The sequence below is a fragment of the Oryzias latipes genome, chromosome 8, assembly GCF_002234675.1.
Source record: "Oryzias latipes chromosome 8, ASM223467v1".
Classification (NCBI taxonomy): Eukaryota; Metazoa; Chordata; class Actinopteri; order Beloniformes; family Adrianichthyidae; genus Oryzias; species Oryzias latipes.
Window position 1 is genome coordinate 8093353 of NC_019866.2, and position 23735 is coordinate 8117087.

Sequence of the window (23735 nt, forward strand, 5' to 3'; positions counted from 1 at the left end):
AAAATCTTCCAAACTGTCATCTCAAAACTTGAGTATTGACATAGTTTTAGTTACTCTTGACATTTGAATGTCATCTAAAGCCTTAGTCACCACTGCCCTTATGGGTGGATACAAGCTGTCTGCAAGCAAAAAAAGGGGCAAACCAGTACAGGGCGTGCAGGTGACCCATGCAAAATAGCAAGGTCGTTAACCGTTTGGACAGCCAGTAGGGGGAAAATGTTCATGCACATTTTTTCTACAAGCATGCTGTGAGCAACTGGTCACAGCGAAAAAAGACAACATGCTACTGAAAAGCAATGGGGAAGTAGGTGAGACGGCGTACAGGCGTGTCTGTACAGGCATGTCTGTAAGAAACATTATTGACTCATTATTTTTAATCCAACCAAGTCCTGCACATTGAACAAGGAGCTCGTTAGTGCCTTTCAAGTAATAAGTGCGTGCTTCTTGCAGGGCAGCCTGATTGTTAAAAATGAGGACATTAGTGTGGTTTGTGTTGGCGTCCTATGGGCACTTGCGTATCAAGTCCTCACCCAGTGCATGTGGCATTTGTGCGGGATCAATTGTGCAATTTACATTAAAATGCTTCACAATACACTTACCACAAGTTTTCATTCGACCTCTTGAGGTGCCTGTATGATCCACAAGGAAACTGAAAGACACACCTTTAAAGACTCACTCCAAGGAAAAAAAATTTTTAACATATTTTTGGGGCATAAGCTTAAAATAGCTTTTCTGAGTGGTTCTTTATTCAAAAATGTTGTCTGGAAAAGCTTGTGTGATGTTGAAACTACATTCGTTAGGCCACAAGCTCTCTGCTCCGCTCCATTCTGATGTATCAGAGAAACAAATCAATGTGTGTCTTTGTTTACCTTGTCCGAACTGGCATCTGGTTCAAAACTGTACGTCTGGATAGCTTCTATATTGCTCGCCATTTTTGTTGCACCGGTAATGTTATGTTGGGGGTGTGAGGGGCTATAAGCTAGTGGGAGAGCGTGTAAACAGATGGATGATGGTAAGTGACGGCAGGCTTACTCCACACCAGAAGTTCTGGCCACAACTCAGAGACAAATTTTTAATCAACTACTGCCGCTCTGCAGAAAATGTGTCCCAAAAACTAACGCAGGTTTTCGATTTGGAAAAAGAAAAAAACTGCATCGTCATGATGATCGGAGTGGGTCTTTAAGAGGCAGCTGCTACTCTCTATCACCCTCCAAGGACCTGGACAACCTAAAAACCTGCATCACTCATACAGATAGATGCATATGACTAAGGCTTTAAATGTTTACCGATTCCTCGTAGAAACCACCCAGACCTTTGTTTGTGTTTCTTGTTCTGCAACACAAAGCCACCAGTTCATGTCTTTTAATGCAAACTCATGTGGTGCACTTCCTCATACTGTCACTTCTGTCTTGCTGTTGGTCACAAAGTATGGTTGTGGAGGCATGTAGCGGGAGTTGTGCAACTCTTTTTCAATTGTACTGAGATTTTTGGGGCCGTAACTCTGTCGGTGGCCCAGTGTGTCTTTGCTCTGCCATGGTCTCAGCGCTCCTGGGCTTGCTGCCGAGATGGAGCTGTAGTACAGAGACTGGGTGCTGTAGCTCCGGGGGCCCCTGCTGTTCTGTCCATCCTGTTTCATAGACTTCTGTCTGGGTGGGCTGTAGGGGTTAGTCAGCTCTGGCTCCATATCCACCTCCTCCATTGGAAGGCTGCTCGTGGTCGTCATCTCAAATGGTTGCTGCCGGCTGCTTTGGTAGCCTTCTCCCGCTTTCTCTGCTAACACAACAAAATTAAGCATTTTAGAAGTTCCAGCCTTCTAAAATACTTTTTAATTATTATAAAATATGCCATTTGCACGTACTCAAAAATGTCAATTGCAATACTTGTATTTCAAACTGATATTATTACTCTTATTTATTATTAGGCTATTTATTTTCAAAACTTTTTGACATTTTTAATGTAAAATTTATATCATGCGTAGATAATTTGGGATAATTTATAAAAAAGTCTATTTTTAGTTTATATATTTATTTAGAGCAAGAATCCAATAAATGTAACAAACAGTTTCACGTTATAAAAAAAAATTACAAGACTGAAACATGAATAACTTGCTGTTATTAAGATTAGTAATGTGGATAATGTATGCATAAAAAACAAATACAAAAGTTTAGTAAGATAAATATTGCAAGAAAAAACTATTTTTTCAGTTTATGTAAAGAAAAGAACACTCAGAGAAGCATTATTTCAAAATATGCTCTAAAAGAAGTAAAAAGGTATTCAAATGGTCACCTGAGTAAAAGCAAATTTAAAAAAAAGATAATAAAACAAAAATTCAAGATACCTTCTGTTTTTAACAACTATTTTATTGTCATTTTTTTTTATTATTCTGCAACGTCTGTTAATTTTAAATATAGTTTGAACCAAACTGAACAGGCTGAGTCTTTTTGCTAAGACTGTTTGGTGTAAAATGATTTGGGGTGCACATTATTTGCTTTTTTCTTTTTGTGAGGATTGTGCTCCTGGATTTGATTTTGTCAGTTATGTTTCTTGGTTCTGGTCATGTTCTGTTCAGTCAGTCACACCAGGTTGAGGTTAATGACAATCCACAGCTGTCTTCATTTCTGTAATTACTCTCAGTGTATTAAAGTATATTTGAGTTCTTCCATGTCAGATCATTTGCGCCGTCACCTTTTTGTTTCCCCCCATGGTTTTTGTCTTGTTTATTTATTAAATGTTGAAGTTTATCCCATCAAGCCTGGTCTCTTGGATTGTGGGTTTTACCATCACTTCCTGACATTTCCTGGCCTTCTTTTATATTTTCTTTTTCAAATATTAACATAGTTTTGCACCTTAAACTCTTAATGCACGTCAGCCTTTGCAGTTTTATCCTCATTTTTGATTGTATCTCTAATTTCCATGACCTCACTTATTAGTATTTGGATTGCTCCTAATTGCACATTGTCCCAGATGTCTACTAATAAGATTTACTCCATCTACATTTTCCCTAAAGAACACTTTGCTTGATGGTCCTTCAGAAAATTAGCTGTGCTGTTTGAGTGAGCCACAGACCTCTAGACTTGATGCGATAAAAATGAACATTGTGATGACGTTTATCTGTTCCAGACCACTTTGTCAAAATACAGCAAAGAGATTCAGATAAAACTGATGAAAACAGCTAAATAAACACATTTTGCAACTTTTAATAATACGTTTTTTTGAATATTAATTCCCTAGTATTGCATTCAGATGCATCAAATCTGAAAAGGACATAGGACGGCGTTTTGTTGTTTTTTTTCAGTTGACTTTAACTGTCATCGCTGGCTGTCACAGTTATTTTAATATCTGCAGAAATCCCTTAAGGACTCATTCTGACTGATCACAGCCTGTTACTATACATCATAAATAGTTAGATAAAGCATTTTTTTACACATTCTCTGACAGCGCAAGCATTTATTTTTGTCCCGTTAACGACAACGCCAAAAGGGCGACAGAAATAATTTAGTACTGTGATGTTCAATTCTTATATGGCACTTGTTCTTTTTAAAACATGTTTTTTGGGTGCAGGCTTATATTTTTAAATTAGAAAAGGGAGAATAACAAATTAGGCTTGCTTCTATAATTAATTTTTGCTCTCCTGATGGCATAAAGGGATTAAGTCTGCAAGGCAAAAGCTTGATGGAGTTTCAAGTAAACCGTGTTTCAAGAAAAAAAAAAGGCTGACTTCACTATTAGCTCCTATACTGGCTGAATATTTTAAAGTATTTTTACACAGAAACAACATTTTTGGCTTCCAGAGCAAAAATGTAATTTCAACTTCTCATAAACACAGTTTCCTCATGAAAAATGTATCTTTATTCAATAAATATTGTGAATTTGAACAGTTTCTTTTGCTTTATTCAGATACCTCCGGATGAACAGCTGCTCACCTACAGTCTTGAGGGTGGTGTACTTGTTGAGGTCTTTAAGGGGCGTCTGTTGCTCATATGGGCTGGTGATCTGTCCCACTGCTGGATATGGCTGACTTATCAAAGTTGGTGATTGAGCCACGTTGTTCATCTGGTTACTGTCTAAAAAAAAAAAGGAACACAAATAAGAAATACATCATATTTAAAACAAGTAGAGCAAAAAAGTATTTAGTCAGCCACCAATTGTGTAAGTTCTCCCACTTGAGAGAGGCCTGTAATTTTCATCATAGATAAACCAACTATAAGAGACAAAATGAGAGAGAAAAAAATTCCAGAAAATCACACTGTCTGATTTTTAAAGAATTTATTTTCAAATTATGATGGAAAATAGGTATTTGCTCACCTACAAACAAGCAAGATTTCTGGCTCTCACAGACCTGTAACTTCTTCTGTAAGAGGATCCTCTGTCCTCTACTCGTTACCTGTATTAATGGCACCTGTTTGAACTCGTTATCTATATAAAATACACCTGAAAAAACATCAAACGGTCACACTCCAAACTCCACTATGGCCAAGACCAAAGAGCTGTCTAAGGACCCCAGAAACACAATTGCTGACCTGCACCAGGCTGGGAAGACTGAATCTGCTATAGGTAAGCAGCTTTGTGTGAAGAAATCAACTGTGGAAGCAATTATTAGGAAATGGAAGACATACAAGACCACTGACAATCTCCCTCCATCTGGGGCTCCCAGCAAGATCACACCCAGCGGGGTCAAAGTGATCACAAGAACAGTGAGCAAAAATCTCAGAACCACACAGGGGGACCTAGTGAATGACCTGCAGAGAGCTGGGACCAAGGTAACAAAGGCTACCATCAGTAACACACTACACCACCAGGGACTCAGATCCTGCAGTGCCAGACGTGTCCCCCTGCTAAAGCCAGTACATGTGCAGGTCCGTCTAAAGTTTGCTAGAGAGCATTTGAATGATCCAGAAGAGGATTGGGAGAATGTCCTATGGTCAGATGAAAGGGAGTAGAAAGTTCATGTTGCCCAGATACAGCCCCAAAACATCACTGCTCTAGAGGAGATCTGAATGGAGGAATGGGCCAAAATACTAGCAATAGTTTGTGAAAAACCTCGTGAAGACTTACAGAAAACATTTGACATTTGTTATTGCTAACAAATGGTATATAGCAAAGTATTGTGTTAAACTTTTGTTATTGACCAAATAGTTATTTTCCACCATAATTTACAAATAAACTCTTTCAAAATCATGTGATTTTCTGGATTTGTTTTTTTCATTTTGTCTCTCATAGTTGAGGTATACCTATGATAAGAATTACAGGCCTCTCTCATCTTTTCAAATGGGAGAATTTGCACAATTGTCGGCTGAATAAAAAATACTTTTCTTTGCCCTACAATAAGTTTTCCACCTTTCCATATTACAAAAAAAAAAAAAATCATTCCTTAAGGTAAATGTGGTGAGGATTTTCTGCTTTGGCTGCAGCAATGTCTAAAAGGTGAGGACCATGTAAAGGCCTTCTGATAAGCTCCCCCAAAAACAATTGAACCCCAAAAAGAAACTATTTTTTAGGTTTTTTGATTGTTTAGCTTAGTTTAGCTTAGTTTGAGAAGGACTGAAATCTTCTGATTGTGACACTAAAATCACATTTGTACGGTAGCCCGGAAGTGCAATCACTCAATAGAAAAAACGTATTAAAAATCAGAATGACAATTAAAAAATAAAAAAAATAAAAATTTAAAAATAACATTACATTTTAGAAATCTAAGCAAAATACTGGAAACTTAAACACAATTAAAAAAAAAACATTCCAGAACATTTCATCTGAAGCATTTTAGAAAACATAATTAACTTCCAGAAAAAGGAAAATGAAATGTTAAAAAAATGCAACAAAAGAAAAAACCAGAAAAGGAAAGTACTGTGGGACATCGCTGATTGAACGATGACCTTTGCTCATCATTTCAACCTAAAGTTATTTGGTACAAAGTAATACTGGATATGCTCCATACTAATCCTTAAACTTTTATTAGTATGCGGACATTGTGCAATAGATGCGATAGAAGAATAACGTCATCCAATCAGCGACATCCCATTCATAGTCCCAACTTTGTCTGGTTTTCCATTGTGTTTCTTTTGGTTTCCAAAATGTGTGATTTTTATTTTGTTTCTTTTTTTTCGTAATTGTGTTTTGGTTTCTGGATTTTTTTTAATTTTTTTTTTTTAAATCTTGTTTATTATTATTATTCTTTTTCGCTTTCTTAATTGCTACTATGATCTTTACTATGTTTTTTTATTGAGAGATTTGTTGGTGTGTGATTTGCACTTCAGGGCCACCGTACATTTGATATGTATTTGGCTTAAGTAGTTAAGTTATTGTAGCAGGCACGTCCACAAACTGGCAAGTTTTTTTTTTTATTCTTTCGATTCGTGTTGCTGCATGAAATTAAAAACATGCACCTGTTTCACCAAATCAGAAGCTCAGTGGCCTGGAAGCTCAGTGGCCTGGGCAGAAGAAGTCTGCGGTTTGATGGTGCTCCAACAGTGTCATAGAGTTATGATGAAGATGATCAGATATGGGCCCTTACTAGAGGCATTATTGGGGGTTATCACAACCCCACAACCAGACTTAGTCAAATATGGTTGTTGTTTTTAGATTTTGTCTTCCTTAAAACAAATTCAAAGTGTACAATTTTGACAAAATATGCTTTAATGGGAGCAATAATCATCTGCTTGTATGTTTGTTTGACTCTTAATTCCCTCAGAATGAATTACCGTGTCTTGCAAAAAAAAAAAAGAGCGTTTTGTGGCTTGATAGTGTTACACCCCCTAAAGGCTTTTTTGGTGACCCAGCTGGAAAATCATGGCTGCTCTTTGTGCCACTGAACTAATCCCAAAGTAGACATCTGGTAAATTGAAGGGTGCACAGCAAATAGATGGGCCCCAGCCTATTGACACGTCAGAGGGAACAGATGTTCCATGTTGCTTAGTTTAAAGAAAATTAGATGAGCAAATCAATTTATGTGATGTAACTTGAGGACGATTTTGTGCACATTTTTAAAAATGTTTTGTAGGATTTTGTTTGCTCTTTGTAAAGTATTTTGAGACAACCTTGGTTGTAAGGTTGATAAATATTAATCGCGCTTTATAAATGTTCAAAATTGAACTTTTTTTTTCGAGAAAAGTGATTATCCATCTTTTACACTCACCCCTCATCCCTCCGACTCGGTAATTATACCATTGAAACCATCAAAATCTTTGTGTATTTGGGCTCCACAGTGACCTAAAGCCAGTGATCCTTTGTAGAAAAGATTTGGCAGGATCAGTCTTGCAGTCTCTCTGGAAACAACCACTCTGGCGGCATCAAACAATCTCCTGTAAGCTTCGGGTTTACAACTTGCCAGTACTCTTCATCCTGCTGTATGGCTCATAGACGTGGCCTCTAAACAAGACCTTGGCAGCAAAAATAGATGGATTTACTTGGAGAGCTCTCAGAACCATTGAGAACATCAAATGGGCCCAGCATCTCATGGTGCTAAGAGCATGCAACATGGTAGCCTAGAGTGTCTTGCCTGGCTGGGCAGGACCCACTGGTCCACCTGGTCAGCTTCATGTATGGAGAAAGGAGCAGTCCCCTAGCAAGAGATGATGATCCAATCAACTGAGGAGTAGTCTTGGTTGAATTAGCCCCTTATTTAGGATGAATGACCAGGAAGTTCGTGGGAAAGTTGTTTCAGCCCTAAGTCCAATGATGGTATTATCCACCTTTCTCACCCAACCGTTTCATTCTCTTTCTGGGTTTTAATCAAAAATATTTACATAAATTCAAGCTGTTGAAATTAAAAACATTATTGTTGAGGCAAAACCATTTAAATGTTGGAGTTTCATCTTCACTATCTGGTCAACTGGTCAAAGGTTCACTAGAAACAGATGTGATTTGATTAGGTGCCATCATATTAGTTTCTTATAGGAAAACCGAAAACCTCTCAAGGCTGATAGGAGTCTAAAATCAGCTGTTGATTCAAGTTGGTGTCGGTCGATGGAGGAGCAAGGATGCTGCCTGTTGAACAGCAGCTGCTGGGTCCCTATATATTAAAGACAAGCATCAAATCTATCTGTGTTCAATTTCTGGTCATTTTTTTAAGCTTATTGACCTGTTTCCATTTCACAGTAAGTAGGCCACGAACACAGGCCCTCCATGAGAGTGATCTTATTTAAGTTGACTGTAAAATCTTATCCAGTCATAGTTGCTGTTTATCAGCAATCACACTGTTTGTGGAGTTGTACCTGAAGTCCAGGATGTTCTTGTCTGGTGGGACAAAAACATCACTTCACACCAATTGGTTTATTTCTCTGTGGTTCCCATTTCAGGATTTTACTATTTTGAGCCTTTTGTCTGAAAAAAAGACCTGTTTTGTTCAACAAAATATTATTTTTGCTAAACTGAATTGTCCGCCTCAACCTGACTTGTTCTCTGTAAAAATGTTTGATTTTCCTTTTTTTCTCATTTCAAAAATTGTAATGACAGTGTCATTAGACCAAAGGCTAGGAGTCCCGTAGGAGCTCTAAAAACTGCGAATGTCACCAAAACCATGCCTGTTACACAGTTTGATGCTGTGAAAAACATAGAATCAAAGCAAATAGGAGCAATGTCTCCATATATAATGAGAATGATTTTTTTTCTATTTTCTATTAATAATACTTTTGTGTGAAATCTGCACCAAAGCTTTTTTTTAAACAAGGTTTCAGGACCATCATGTATGGGTTCTGACTCTGACAGAATAATCACCATTTTCCAGAGGCGTGTTAACAAACGTGTTAACATTTCATTTTGATTTCTGGCATTTACTTTTGCTTTACGAAACATTTCGTTTTTGTTTTGGCTAATTTTTTTGGAATTGTGTTTGGGTGTCTGGAATTTTGTTTTGATTTCTAAAATGTAGTGTTATTTTTTTTTTACCATTTTTTTTTTCCATTGTGAACATTGCAATGTTTTCGTGATTAGTGGTTTGTTGGTGGAATTTGCACTTCAGGGCCATCGTATGAGACAGCTTGATGTGCAGCAAACTAAATTCATATATAGCATATATAAATATGTACAGTTTAAATTTTCCTGTAGGTGTAAATTAAGATGCCTTTTGACAAGCTAAAAAAAAAGCATCAAGTCATTTAACATAGAAGCTGGAACTATTAGTGAATTAAAGGTAAAATACCAACAATATTGGTTTTTAGCCAAACACCATCATGAAAACTGCCCTTTCTGGTCACTGTTCTCAAAACGTATGTAGAAAAAAATGTGAATTACGTTAATTTTAAATATCACTGAAACAAACAGAGGCAAACTGAGAAAACCAAACCTAATTTGCAACTTTTTTCCCCCATAGTTCCTATTTTAACAGTTTATCCAACTTTTACTAATTTTACTTTTTTCACGCCTTTTTTTTTAGCAATTGAAACACATGACTTGCCTCATGTCAAGCCCTCTGTGAAAATCATCTGTGAAAATGCAAAATGTGTGGATGCCATTAAAAATATTCCATATTTTGGTCCAAGAGAAAATAACTTTTAGTGGGAATGAAAATGAAAGAGAAAAATACAAAAGAAGCAGACTGTTAGACTCTGACAGCCAACAGCTGAGAAACAAAGATGAGCCTTGAGTGCTTTGAACCCTCTGCAGTGTGTAGTGGTTATTACAGAGACATGGCATGCCACTACATCATGACAGATTGATATGAAGCAACAAAGATATTTAGACGCCTTTTTTAACCTTTCAGGGATGGCAGTCAAGAAGACAGCCGCCACCATTGCGCTGCTCCAACTCAATGAAACCCAATCCTTCCCACACATCTGTGTCCTGCTGCACTTCCAAGATCAAGGTCACAAACCCTGACATAAAATATGCAGCTCTTTTGGCCTTGGTATTCCATGGTCGTAGTTTACATGAGTGGGAAATGTTGTCCAAGGAGTAAAAGCAGCTACCGGTATGTTCTATTTTCAAAATCAATTTATGTTACCATTTTATACAGACATGAGGACAAAGAAGGAGCTTGCAAAAATATGTTCACTAAGTGTACCTGGAGAACCATAACACTAACTGCAGACAGACGAACTTTTGCAAAATAAGAGCTCTGAGGATATACACTTATTCTAAAAAAAATTTCTTGAGTATAAACATCTTTCTGTTCACAAAAAGGGTTTTTATAATCAGAATTAAGTCTGAGAGCATTTGAAAAAAGGCTGTTGCCAACATTGATTTAAGCCTGAAAATAGCCTGTAGACATTGAAATGCAATTTCCATCAAACCACATATTTGTGTTTCTCTTTAGAATAAATGACTGAAAAAAACAAAGAAACTGCTCCATAATGTGGCAAAAATGCTAAAAGTAAAAGGTTCTAATTCAACCTATCAAAACCCATGGTGACATCTATGTAATAGAAAAAAAAATTGTTCTGTAGTCCCCTTGGTCTGTGGTATGTCCCACACAAATTTAGTTTTAAGGAAAAATGAGTCTGGGTTCTTATAGGTTAAAACGAAAAGATTTACTTACAGAAACTGGTTAACGATAACTCAGCTTGGATGTTCTCATAGTGTTGATTAAGTCCGAGGATGTCTGCATGCTCCGAGGCAGGATGTCGGATTACGTGTGCAAGTGCTCTGAAAAAAACAAAAACAATCAGAGGTTCCATTTAAGTAAATTCTACCGTGTCTATTTTGTGTTCATCACCACTAAAAAAAAGAACATTTAAAACGTTTAATATAACCATAAAACTCAGCGGCTTTGGTCAGTTCCTTGTTGCTGTAACAAATTGTAACACCAGCACATGTGACAAACTCACACAAACCTGACTATCAACATTTATTTAGTCGTAGTCAAACCATTTAGCCATTAAAGTTGATAATAATAACTAATTTTTCATTTTGAGCTGAATTTATTCCCAGCCCTGACTAGAAATATTTAAAAAACCCAAATTGTCAAAAGGCCTGTCTGGTCCCTAAATGGCAGGAGAACATGCATCCTCCCCACACCCACTCAGCCTCCTGACACCAACATTTATGGCACAACCGCTCAGTTCACAAGTGAGGAAGAGGCCAATGTTTGATCATCCCTCCCAAGCTGAGTATTTGCTGTGATCAAATTGCTTTGCTTCTTTATAAGGGTCTTTAGTGTAAAAACATCTTAAAATCTTAGCCTTTAATCCCATGTATTCTGAAATTAATGTACTTCTTATTCAATCTTTCATTACAGGGAAATAAACACTTTAAACAGATTTGATTTGTAATTCTTCAACAATTTTGAGTGTCAACAAACTAAACTTATATTTTTTATGGCACCTTTAATTTACTCAGCATTGCTTTTTTGTGTGTGTTTAAGGTCATCAAAGGTCTTGCTGCAGCTGTGAACTCATGGAGTCAACGATTATTTTGGTTTACAAAGACCAGCTTTAGAATCAGAAAATAAAAGAAAAAGAAGAGCAAACATCATCCTGCCCTTTTCCAAGTGGCCCCTTAAACAGAGCAGCCTATTGCTTGAGTATAGCTGAACTGGAATCATGAATAATTTCTCTGTCAATTGACATGTTTGAGAGCTAATTGTCATTTGAAGCTATCACAACGCTTGAAGGTTGAGTTTTGTGTGAGTCAACCCTTTAGGCAAAAAAAAAAAAAATATTTGCAAATAAATAATAAATACCAATTGTGACATGATCAAGTTCTGTAATTAAAAAAACCATATACAAGCATATATATTTATGTCTTTCAATAACTTCTTTTTATGTTAATAAAGTTTTGTTGCCCCCCCCCCCCTTGTTAGGCCCGTGAAGTCCAACACCCACCTTGACATGTTCTCTCTGTGCGGACGGTGCGTCTTTTCCAGACCAAGCTTGGTGAAAATCCCGATCAGCGCCACGATGGCCACGATCCCGCATATGATATACACAATCAGGCTGGTTTTATCCTTTGCAGACTCCAGCGCCACATCCACTTTTGAGGGGGGTCTGCCGGTCATCATCCACGGGGGAGTGCCGTAGTTCATACAGGTGGTTTGGTCCAGGCGCGAGCTTTTGTACTCGCAGCAGAACCTGAAGCCACAGGTGCCGCAGCAGTACAGGTAGCTGCCGGTTCTACACACGAATGGCGGGTCCCACTGACCCATCACGTCGTAGTAGCCCTGGCACTTTTCCTCGGTGTGAGGGCTCTCCGTGACCAGACTCTCCCCATCCGTCACCATGGATTCGTTGAACCCGGTCATTATTATGAAGTCATCGACGGTTCGATCCGGCTCCCCCTGCGCGTCACAAACCATAACTTTCACCAAAAAGTAGCCAAGCAGCAGTTCAGTTCCCCGCATTTTTGCTGAGTTTTTCTCCCTGAAAATAATTCATATATTCCGACAGCACGTCACGAAGGACTGAGGTAGTTTGGTGCGTAAATTAGAACTCCAAATTCCATGCGTAAAAGCTGCGCGCCACCGCGCACCTTTCTCGGTTTCAGGTCATTTGGGGAATAATTTCAACTCTCAACCATCGGCTGAAGAAAAAAGAGCATCACTGAAAGGAGGGGGGTGTCATTCAGACGCGTCTGAGGAAGCTTCACTCCAGGGCTCGGTGCAGAAAATAGACGGAGAGGGAGGGCGAAACAAGCCAAACATCAGATGAGAGAGAGGAAGGAGAGAGCTGGCTGCACTAGCTCTAATTACAACTCCTTACAGCCCGTTATTATTGTGCTGTGGTTTTTTTTAAAGGCTGCAAAGGCACAATTTGTGATCTAAATCTTTCTAACAATTCCAAAACCAGAGTTTTCCTCCCCCAGGTATAACACCATAACAAGTCACATACAGGTAAATAAAACATTTGCATTGCCTCAACCACTGAAGATTTCTTTGCTTTAGCTTTAAGACTGCAGAGAATTAACAGTGCAAAACACTTTATTCAATCCACAGGGGAAAAAGCATCATTTCCTAAAGGCAGACAGTGGAGACAGGAGAAATATGGATCTTAACATGTTGGATCCTTTATTTTTGGAAAAACCATTTGATCTAAAATTATTACCACTGAAAGGAGCACACCATCTGTCACCAGAGAAGTCTCTCTGTTCTTGTTTAATATGGAATCACGAAGCTACTTTTATTTACAAACCGCTGTCAGGAGAGCACAGATATTTTAAGTTCTAACGTCTTCAAAAGATTTTTGACCTTTTTAGAATTATTTTTAGGGAAAAAATAACTATTCTGTTTAATGGAATCAGACAAACTGTATTTATTGATTGGGTCTGCTATTCCTGCTATTCTGGTTATATAAAACAAGTGAATGGACATTAATCAATATTAGTTTAAAACTGATAGATAATACAACAATCAGTGTCTAAATACATGAAGAGATTGTTAAGGATTTTTATCATTTGCATTTCTTTCTTAAGCAAAATTCCATAATTCATGCATATGTAAATCTTTGTCAAGGAAGCAAGGAAAGTGTTAAATCCGCAGTGTTCATGTTTGCTCTTTGTGGAAGCTAATTTTTGAAAGAAATCCTGTTTTTTTATGTAAAATTAACATCATGCAACTCAGAGCTAAAGCTATAAACTAAAGGCACATTTTGAAAAGACGAAGGATGATGGCTAGAAATTTCAAAATTTGTTTACTCAAAAGCAGTGTTTTTTTTTTTAACTGCAGATTCCTTTTCTGTACTCCATGCATTCAGTGACTGTTTTAATTTCAAACTCTGAGCTCAAACAAAAGGCAAAAACAAGACATTTTCTGATGTTTATGTAGTATTTGGAATATCAAATACTTGAGGAAGTGCTTCAGGAGTGTTGTTTGCGTTGTTTTTTTTTTACAATTTTCTCATGCTGGTGAGAATTTTCTAAAAAAATAAATAAAAAAGCAGGAGTTTTAATAAACCTCTTCTAAAGTGAAAGAGTTATAGATGCGGTGTCCTGAGCTTTGTTCATTTCAAAAGGTCTTCAAATAGTCTTTTTTTCTTTCAAAATTTTTTTTTTCAAATCTTGCTGGCCAAAATGTGGCAAACGGTGTTTGGTCTGAGTTCTGATGTTTTTCTTTTTTTTGACACACATCAAGAATATGAACTTGAAAAATACACGTCTTTTTTTTTACTTTTTTTTTTATTTATTTTTTCATGTTAAAATACTTCCCCTTCAATATTTTATTACAATTTTTAAAAACTGTTTTGTTGTTTAAGTTGTTACAAATACAATCAGTTGAAGTGCCGCAATAATAATTTAACTATTTCAACTCGTTGTTTTGCTACAAAAACAGAAACTAAGATCTTTCTTGAATACAATTATTGAAATTGAAAACAAACATTATAACTGGCAGTCTCTTGTTCCAAAAAACTGACCAGTTTTCATTTGGGAAAAGGTTGAAGTGATCGAAGAAGCAGTGATTTGTCATGCGATCTAAGGGTGTCCTCCCACAGCTGTACAACTTGTTTCTGTTGGTTAAAGCTTGCCACTTCAAAAAGAGACACTCACACAATGGCTCATGACCTTATGAATTGGTATTCTCCACTCCACGCCGCTTCTTTTCATCCAAAAATCTCCTTTTGTAGCGCTCATTGTTATGGGAGACATAATGTGGAGGCGCTGCTCTGTGATTTCCAGTTGCAGAAATGGGATCCTGTCAAAGACTTATCAAACTTATATAGCACATTTGTTTGAGCTGTGAAGCAGAGAAAATGGTACAAGGACTGCTCATCAAGCATAAGAGTGTGGACCAGGAAACACAATATTTTACTGTGTGATCACAATAAAACATCAAGCGACTCCCTGTCCTATTTCCAAAGATAGATTGCTGAGCGGAGACTAAAGTTGGTTAGATAATACGGCATTTTAAGAACATCAAGTTGAACCTTTTAAGTAATCTGGAGACAAAGTAGGACATTCAGTTCATTTTTCATATTTTTTTCTAGCCTTCAGTCTCCTCTTCTCAGTGCATGACATTTTTCCCCTTTTCTTTTTATTCATTGTCTACACAATCAAGAGGAGAGCAGAGCGGAGGGAAGTTGTCATGGCAACAAAAAAGCCCAAATGACCATAGAAGCAAAGTGGCACAGCACTAAACAAAAAAACAAAACAAAACCAAAAAGGACATTTTGCTGAGGTTTGATGTTAGAGCTTCAGGATATAACTGAGGTCTGAAATTCCTGAAGGTCATCATTGGCTTCCAAACTGTCAAAGTCAAAGTGGCCCAGGAAGGATGCTCATACTTTGCGTTTTGTTCAAGCTGCTAGATGACATTCGGAGAAGCTGCATAATTTAGAGCTTGGCTGAAAGCACAAAGATTTCTGAATAAATCCTTTAGTTTCCACACTTAGTGAATAGCTGAAAACTCACTGCTAACGCAGTGACAGAAAAATGCATTATCTGCAAACCCATTAAGCTCTCGATGCAAACTGACGGCCTACAATTATTGTGATTTATCTCAGCTAGCTGAAACCAACTACTCAAATCATGTGAAGGATGGGAGAATACTACAATCAAAGCAATACACTCCTTTAAAAGCATAAAGGTACAAAACTCCATTAGGCAAATGTCAGTGTTTGAAATCAGCCCACCCTTTTCTTGGAGATAAAACATCTGTAGGATGAAGGCAATAATGCTCAAGAAACAATCAAGTTTAAATCTGTTTAAACTGTAGGGTTTAGGGTTGTTGTTTTCTTTCTCCCAATAAAATTATATGTGTAATTTAAAAAAAATACGAGAGGAAATAGGTGGGAAAAAATGGATGTTTACTATTCATTCAGAGTGTATTTTACTTTGACAGGACCGTGTATGTAGGGAGTGAGGAAAAGAGTGAGTTATGTCCTAATTTCTCAGTTTGTTTTATGTTTTATATGTTGTTATATGAAGAAATTGTGTTGGAGAGTTTAAAATCACAACAGGGAATCTGTTTTAAAGAAAGATACACCTAAAAAGAGCCTTTTGTTATGCAAAAGTTGGCAAGGCTTTTTTGAGTGGTCTTTAAAATCTTCCCAAAAAACATAAAAAAAAAGATTTGAAGTTTTACCGAGAAATTAAAAAAATTACACATAGATGTTTCATGGACAATCTGCATTTTTTTGTTTTTTGTTTAAGAAAACCCTTTTTTCCAGATTTGTAATGGTGGAAAATGTTACAGTTTTTCATCACACTAAATGCAGACATAATTAAAGCCCCTCGCTCAGAGCTGCACATGATATATTCATAAAATATCCTCACTTTTTTCAAAGCTTTTCAATTAGTGTGATCTCCATAGCAACCCTTTAATATTGTTGTCGCCTAGGGATGGCAAACATGTCCATTTGGTCTTCAGAGGACTAAGCGAAAGTAAACTTTTAGATTTCCTTGGCAACAGAGGTTTTTTTTTTTAACCACGCCTACAGTACTAACATGCTCATACCTTATTTTACATTGATTCATTCATGTTTAACCATGTATTAATTTTTCACTATAGTCAGGAAGAAAATGTGCCAGCAACAGAGAAATGCAACTTCTCCTAACTTGTCACACTGACACCAATTAAAATCTAAAAACAATGTCCAGCATTTTTTTCCCAAGTAGCTTCTTAATGATGTTCGAGGAGTTAGGAGGTGCTAAAAGGATTTTTTTTTTAAGATTCATGATGGCAGCCTCTTCTCAAGGTCAAAGGTCAATAAAACTTTGGTTGTAGACTTCAGCTGGTGGCGTGTGTGTGTATTGTGGAAAAATTGTCAATTTTCAAACTTGCCACAAAACGGCCACAAGTTGTAGGTCCTGGGGCCATCCAGCAAATGCTGGTGAGTTTTTCAGCATGTGGCAGGGGTGACATTTTTCTTATATTGCAAATACAGTATGGCCCTTGCTGCAAGACATAAATATGTTTAACAAAAGTGGCTAGTAAAGGAAAGGAGAATGGCCCTATTTCGTGGGTTCACTCAAATGTCATGAGCAAATCACTGCATTCGAGTGGTCACAGAAAGAGGCCCTCAGATATGAACTTTATCAACATCCTTGCTGCTTTTTGAGTCTGAAACATGATGGAAGCGACAGCTTCAGAGCTGCTGAAGAGCCACCGTTATGCCGCTGCTTCTGCCTTGCAATCTGACGGAGACGCTGCATTTTCCTCTATAGCTGGAAATAGAAAACGGAAAGACTTCAAACTCTTTGACTTTAAAGACGATGAAAAGGATGTCAGGAGAGACTTTTAGACACTTCTGTTATTTTTGTAATATTGTCTGTCTCTCTTCTGTCTCTCTTCTGTTTCTCTCGTTCAATAAAGGGAACAAAAATAACAATCAGACACAATGGTGACCTAATTGTATTTAGATGTTACAACACAGTGTTGAAACTGTGTGGATCTTTTTGTGGAATAAAAACACAAACTGTACATAAAGAAATAATTTAAAAAGAATGCACATTACCAATTAATGGAGTTGGAACAGCAAATCCAGTGTTTTTCTAAAAACCATTTTCAGTTCAGCTAGAAATAAGAATCCTGCACATGGCACAACAAGGGCATCCTTTGAGGGTGAGGATCTTTCCTTGCATTTTTACTAATTTTTTGCTGTTATTGCAAACAGCTTAACATTTGTATGCCCAAAAAAAAATAATTTGCTTCCTCTTTCAAATTGAGGCCATCCTCATACAGGGCAAAGATAAAAAAGTGATTTCTGGCAGCGCGGGCCACATTCAGGACGCCATCGCAGCTGTGAAGCAACAGGGTGGCTGCTTCATTCTATGTCGGCCGGCTTCTTGTAAGTCTCTAGTGGGATGCCAGGCTCATTACAGCAGAATGAGCTCTCACTTCTAACTATTTGAGCTTCACATGGATAATGAGACCGCTGACCAGTGGGAGTAAACTCTTGTCTGGCTGCTTCAGACTGTCTAGAAATAGTTTCTCTTGAATTCAGCCGTCCAACTCAAACTGCGGTAACTGTTTTAAACAAGCTTATCATTCAAAGGCCCACTCCAATAAAAATAGTGTTTGTGGAGTTTTTAACATATTGTTGTGGTGTTTTCCTGATAATTGGAGAACATATATAAGGAAAATTAAGCTTAAAACTATTTCTCTAAATTGTTGTTAATCAGGAGTTGTGGAAAAAAATGCCTTTTGAAAAAGCCTGTAGCAATATTAAAATGTTACAGAAGGCAGGCAGCAAGGTTCCTGCTCCGCTCCATTCCGATGCATCCACTTGTAGAACAAATAGATCCATAAACGTCTTTGTTTTCCTTGTCTAGGCTGGATATCTTTATTATCGCTCGCCATGTTTGTTGCATCTGTAATGTTAGGTTGGGGGTGTGGGGGTGTTAGCTAGCGGGAGAGAGTGTTGACAAAGGGATGATAGGAAATAAGAGCAGGTTTACACCGTGCCAGCAGACCCACCCACAGTTTAAAGGTGGGTGGGTCGGCAGAAAAAAGAACACCAGTTTTTCATTTTGCCTAAACACGACATAATCATAATTAAAAGACCTCTGAGATCGCTTTTAAAATATCAAAAAATGATTGGATTGGGGTGTTAATCACTTTTTTATTCATTCTGTATTCAATATTTTCCATTTTGTACCCTTTTTATTGTGCAAAAATGTCATCCTATTTAGTTTTTGATTCCATCGGGGCATTTTTGCAGCAAAACTTAACGTTTTAGTTTTAAAAAAATGTACAAATCCCATTAACTATTTAGGAGATAAACAGTGGAGAAGCTGACTTAAACCAACAACTGATGCATCAGTCAGTTACAGATTGTGCTCTTTGAGTCATCCTCAAACATTATGACGGACACATATAAAGCAACAGGGTTTGAGGCTCCTCATCCTTACACGGTCGCTCCCAAAGCTAGTCGTCATCACAATTTTGCTTCTGACAGTGTCTGGTTGGAATCATTGCTGTGCAGGATCTTTGGCATCTTTGTGGGCAGAAACCTCAGCCGAACAAAAAGTGCAACAGCGGTAGCTTTACTAAAGAAAAAAGTGCTTTCAGTTAAGAAAGAAAAACATCACAGCTCCAGTCGGTTATTTTCAGATGTCATTGACTATTCACCTTGTCATTCAAAAACACTCCAGCCGCAGGCAATGCATGATGTGTGAGAGACCCAGATTTCTAGGTCTGTGGAGGCAAAGAGAGAATGTGGGGGTGGGGCTGGCGCATTTTGGTGCTGGGAACATTTTAGAGACAGGCATAATTGGGCTTCCAACCTTGGCAAGGAGTTGGGACACATGCAGTTGTAGCATCACGTCTGGATTTCTGTCCAAAACAATCCCAGCAGAGCAAACCCAAAAACGTAGCTCCATGTGGGGTACTTTGGTTTCCTGGGTATTTTTAGGCATTTCAACTGATAAGTGATAGACTTGCTCCCACTAAAGGCCAGCAGAACTTTATTTGGTAACTGATAAAGTTTACATTTTAGTTAAAATCAAGATATCACAGCTAAAATGTTCTAAACCGCTGAGAAAAAAACAATGAAAGCGACTGTTTCAAGCTTTACCAGAACGTAAAAAATTCCAAACATGGGTTTGGTTGAAACTATTTTTATTCTTTCTATAAAAAAAATGGTTAAAAAAAGAACAATTTCTGACTGGGTTATGAAAACAGATCATCATAATTTACCCAAAGCTGTGAAAATAAAGCAAAAGGAGGATGATGTTACTACATAAAATGGGAATTAAAAACTCACTTTTGTATTTTTGCTGTCATCTAATCCCTGCAATTTTAGCTGACTTGACATACAAAATTAACCTAAGCTTAATTTTGACATTTAAAATTCCCTAATGTTTATTTTCTCCATAACTACATCATTAATTAACTACAGCAAAACATCAACTACAACTGCAACTTTATTAATTTACATTACAGATTGAGTGCAAAACTTTAAAAAACATAACCTACAAAACAAAATGTAAACATTATTTTTTATCCACTAAATGGACAAAACCATATGGTTGCCCATATAAACAAAGGTCTTTACATAGTGCAACTGGTTGACTGTTTACTTGTTCCGCAATTGTGATCCAGTGTTGTCCAAGTTATGGTTCACTTTAAACCAAGCCTGTTCCTGTCAAAAGGGTATAAAGAGGAGCCGTTCCAGGCATGTGCATGTTAATAATTTTTTTTTTAAAAAGTCCATTGTACAAAGTTTTCAATCATCCCAATCTTCACAAGCAAACAAAGTTAAGCTCTAAAAGTGAAAATGTGCTTCTTGCAACAATATTTGAGTTTATTGTGGCCATGGTGTGACCTTGACTACAGTTTTGGAAGTTTCCATAGTGTGCAGGTTGGGAGGAGTGGATACTATGGTCCAGAAAAGAGAAAAGGGCATTAGTGGGATCTTCTGCTGCTTGGGTCTCCTGTGCAATGTAACATGAAACACTTTTCTTCGATCCGAACTATTTTAAGCCCTCACATTTTTCTGGAGCGAAGCTGATCTCCCTAGTGCGCTTTCTTGGAGAGTTGGATGGACGATCACACACACAAACACAACGATCCGGCGCTTTGCTGGGATTCTCTAAAGAAACTTAGAATAAATATGACCTTTGAAGGGAAGACACTTCCACCCTGCAGACAAAACATTATGAAGTAACATTAAGATGTTTCACACAATTTCGTCTTGAAACATCACTAAAAGAATATTTGTGTTCATCTTTTCTGAAATAAAAGACTATATAAAGCATACATAAAGCTATTTTTGTTTTTAATTACAGTCAGTTACAGTTTCATTGGGTCAAATCAAGTTTACCGTAACCCTTTAACATTGGGAGTGGGGTCAACCAGACCCACTAGACAGTGCTCTGAACCTTTTTTCTTCAATGATTTGTGATCTTCACTGGTGTCCATGGATTACATGAAATCCTCTTTACCTTTATCCACCTTTGTCATGGTAGGAAGAACAATTCAATGTAAGGATGAGGTCATCTAAGATAGCACAAGGGTTAAAGTGAATAAAAAACAAGAAAAAAGAGTTGCATCAATCTTTTTCTTTAAGAAAGGTGTTGCAGGAAAACGCTGTAGAATTTGAAGCGGAGCAGGTTGCTGTTCCGGACAGAAATAGACGCGGCATGAGTCCAGACTTCCTGTCATTTGTAGGTCATCAGTAATGATGGTCAGGTCTCTCTCTCTCTCGGGGTTGTTGGAGGTGAAGGTTCTTAGAGCGAGACTGGGACTCAGAGCTTTGAAAAATATTTTATGCTTTCTTGGACAGCTGAGGAGATAAAAATGTGTGCAACTTTTAAATATAACTCAATGGAATCACAAAGTCTCAATCTGAACAAACTGGATTGGTTTGTAAGAAATCTGTAAATTAAGTAAAGCCCTTTGTCAGGAACCTTGGGTAGACTCTTGACCCGGTTTTATCCCTTGACTCTCATGTCGGGTCATTTGTTCGTTGTTGTTTTTATCATCTTAAAAACATCGCAAAACTGAGTCCAATTGTGTCGCGTTATGAGATGGAGATGCTAATCCACGATTTATATCTTCTCGTCTTGATTATTGTAACTCCATCTTCTCATGTTTAAGCAAAATATCTCCAGGTCCAAGGCTCCAGGTTGTCAAGAACGCTGCTGCCAGGCTTTTGACTAATTCCTCCAAGTTTTCACACGTCACCCCGTTACTAATCCAGCTCCCTATCCGCTACCGAGTGCATTTTAAAATCCTGGTTTTAACATACACAGATCTTTATAGCCAAGCACCGGTCTACATAAAAGACCTTTAGCAGCCGTGCACTCCCAGCAGGCCCCTGAGGTCATGTGACCAGGGTCTGCTGGTTGTTAAGAGAACCTGATAAAAGACTAAAGGTGACAGAGCCTTTGCAGCAGTGGCTCCATCCCTCTGGAACTCCCTTCCCCTCAGCCTCAGATTTCTGCAGACTCAGTGTTTTCTTTTGAAAAGCAGCTAAAAACCTGTCTTTTTAAAATAGCTTTTTCTTAGTTCTTTTTTATAATCTGTGTTTTACTGTGTTTTACCATGTTTTACTGCGTTTTACTGTGTTTTACCATGTTTTACTGTTTTTTATCGTGAAGAACTTTGGGATTTTTATCTCGAAAGGAGTTATACAAATAAAGTTTATTAATATTAAAGAACAGGACTGTATGAGGTTTACTAAGAGGCTTACGTTTGGTTTTGGTCTGCTTTCCTAAATATCACAGGTCTCCTGGTGATTGGACTCAGTAAATCCGTTGGTTTCTGCTAAATAACAGCGTTTACCCACACAAATATTTACAAAGTTCAGTAAAGTCAGAGATGTTTGTTTTAAATCTATATTGGCAGACCAAGAACAGAAAACTGACCTTTTTTTTCTTTATCTTGAGAAGATTATACAAATAAAAAATGGATTTTGCTTATTCTGCTGCACTTCTGGCATGTTTTTTTGTTTTTATTGTTGAGATTTTAGATGAAACCTCCTATAAAATTAATAATGGAAACTATACAAAACCTTTTTACACAAGTTGTTATGATCTAATTAATCATTTGTTGCAGTGTGACCTGTATGTCATCTCTTTCCAGACTTCTTCTTTCATGGAATTTTGTTTTCTGATTAGTCCAATTGCTTTTTGAGTTACTGAGGAAAAAGTATAATTTTTTGATTATAACATCAATGATGAGATAAATAAGTTTACTCAGTGGCAGGATTTGTGAAGGGCACATGTTTCAGAATACTTTGGTGTAAATGGTCAGTTGAAGTGAATAATTGACCTGCTTATTAACAAAACACCGAAGGACATGTAAGTATACATTTTGGTTGTTTCAAAGTGCATATTCTTCCTGTAAAATGATGGACTGACTCCATCAAGTTGGCTCCTGGGGAGAAAATCCACAGACTAATGTTATCACACTAATCTTGTTTCTTCCCGGGCTCTATATTTGGGGACGAGTTAACCGAAGGACATATGGACTGAAAAGATTTTAAAATTATCCCCATGTGGCGCAGAAGCAACACTCCAGATTTAATTTGCAGCTACAGGATTCAAAGGAGCCAAAAGAAACAAGATCATAAACACTTCTGTGCTCTTTTGTGCCTGTGATTCAGTGCTGGCTGCAGTCTTTTTTTGGGTACGTCCCTATTGTAGCGTTCTTTGTGCATTCATTTATCTTCCTTTATTTCATCTTCTAGCTTTATAATTCCAGCTATGATGACAAAAGCTGCCTAAAACGCAGCTCATTTTGCATTTTATGTTTAAAAATAAACTTGCTGTTCTTTAGGATTGTCTTCAAACTAAAAGTAACAGAACTTAATTGGTTCTCTGTCCAATTAAAGTAAAAAAAATAGGATTTGCAGCTTCTTTCCTCTGAGAAATTAAAAACATCAGTGAATGTTGCACATTACACATGAACAATATGAAAATTAAACATGCTTTTCTTTGTTTTAGTATATTGGGAAACAAACATCTGAGTAGGTGATCATAGATAAAACATTGGCTGGGGATGTTAGTATTATTTCACCAGATGGCAGTGTGATCCTAAAAACATCCTTTCTGATATCAAAGATACTTCCTGTTTAGTTTACTAGTCTCTTTTATTTTTTCCTAATTTAGTGTCATTTTAAGCAATTCTACAATGGCCCTGTGACTACAATGGATTTTCCTTAAACTAAATATATGTATTTAATAAATGGGACAGAGTAAAAGGCAAAAGTGAAATGGTTTGTTCTGAAATTGAGCAAAAATAAATGATCATATTATGGCCAAGATTATAAAAAAGTATTGGGGAATGTTTTAATAAATTGTGTAAATTCCGCTGTTTTAGGAAAACAAAAATATTTTTATATTATAGTATATATTAGAATAAAAACATCTCACCTCATGACCGTCATTGATATATTTTTAAAAATAAAAGCATTTTTAGGCACAAATTT

The 23735-nt window shown here is 37.2% G+C and overlaps 1 protein-coding gene across 2 annotated transcripts; it reads right to left on the reverse strand.

The window, feature by feature from the left end:
- Window positions 1-1006: 1006 nt before the first annotated feature.
- LOC101157296 (protein shisa-9B-like) lies at window positions 1007-12721 on the reverse strand. Of its 2 annotated transcripts, none has more exons than XM_020705204.2 (4): window positions 11757-12721; window positions 10472-10578; window positions 3924-4064; window positions 1007-1770 (listed from the first exon to the last, which is right to left on the reverse strand). In XM_020705204.2, the coding sequence occupies exons 1-4, from the start codon at window positions 12269-12271 to the stop codon at window positions 1391-1393; spliced, it is 1143 nt and encodes a 380-aa protein (XP_020560863.1). In that variant the 5' UTR covers window positions 12272-12721; the 3' UTR covers window positions 1007-1390. The 2 variants fall into 2 exon arrangements, with proteins under 2 accessions (XP_020560863.1, XP_004071644.1); XM_004071596.4 differs by having other exon boundaries at window positions 1007-1773; window positions 11757-12720.
- Window positions 12722-23735: the final 11014 nt, after the last annotated feature.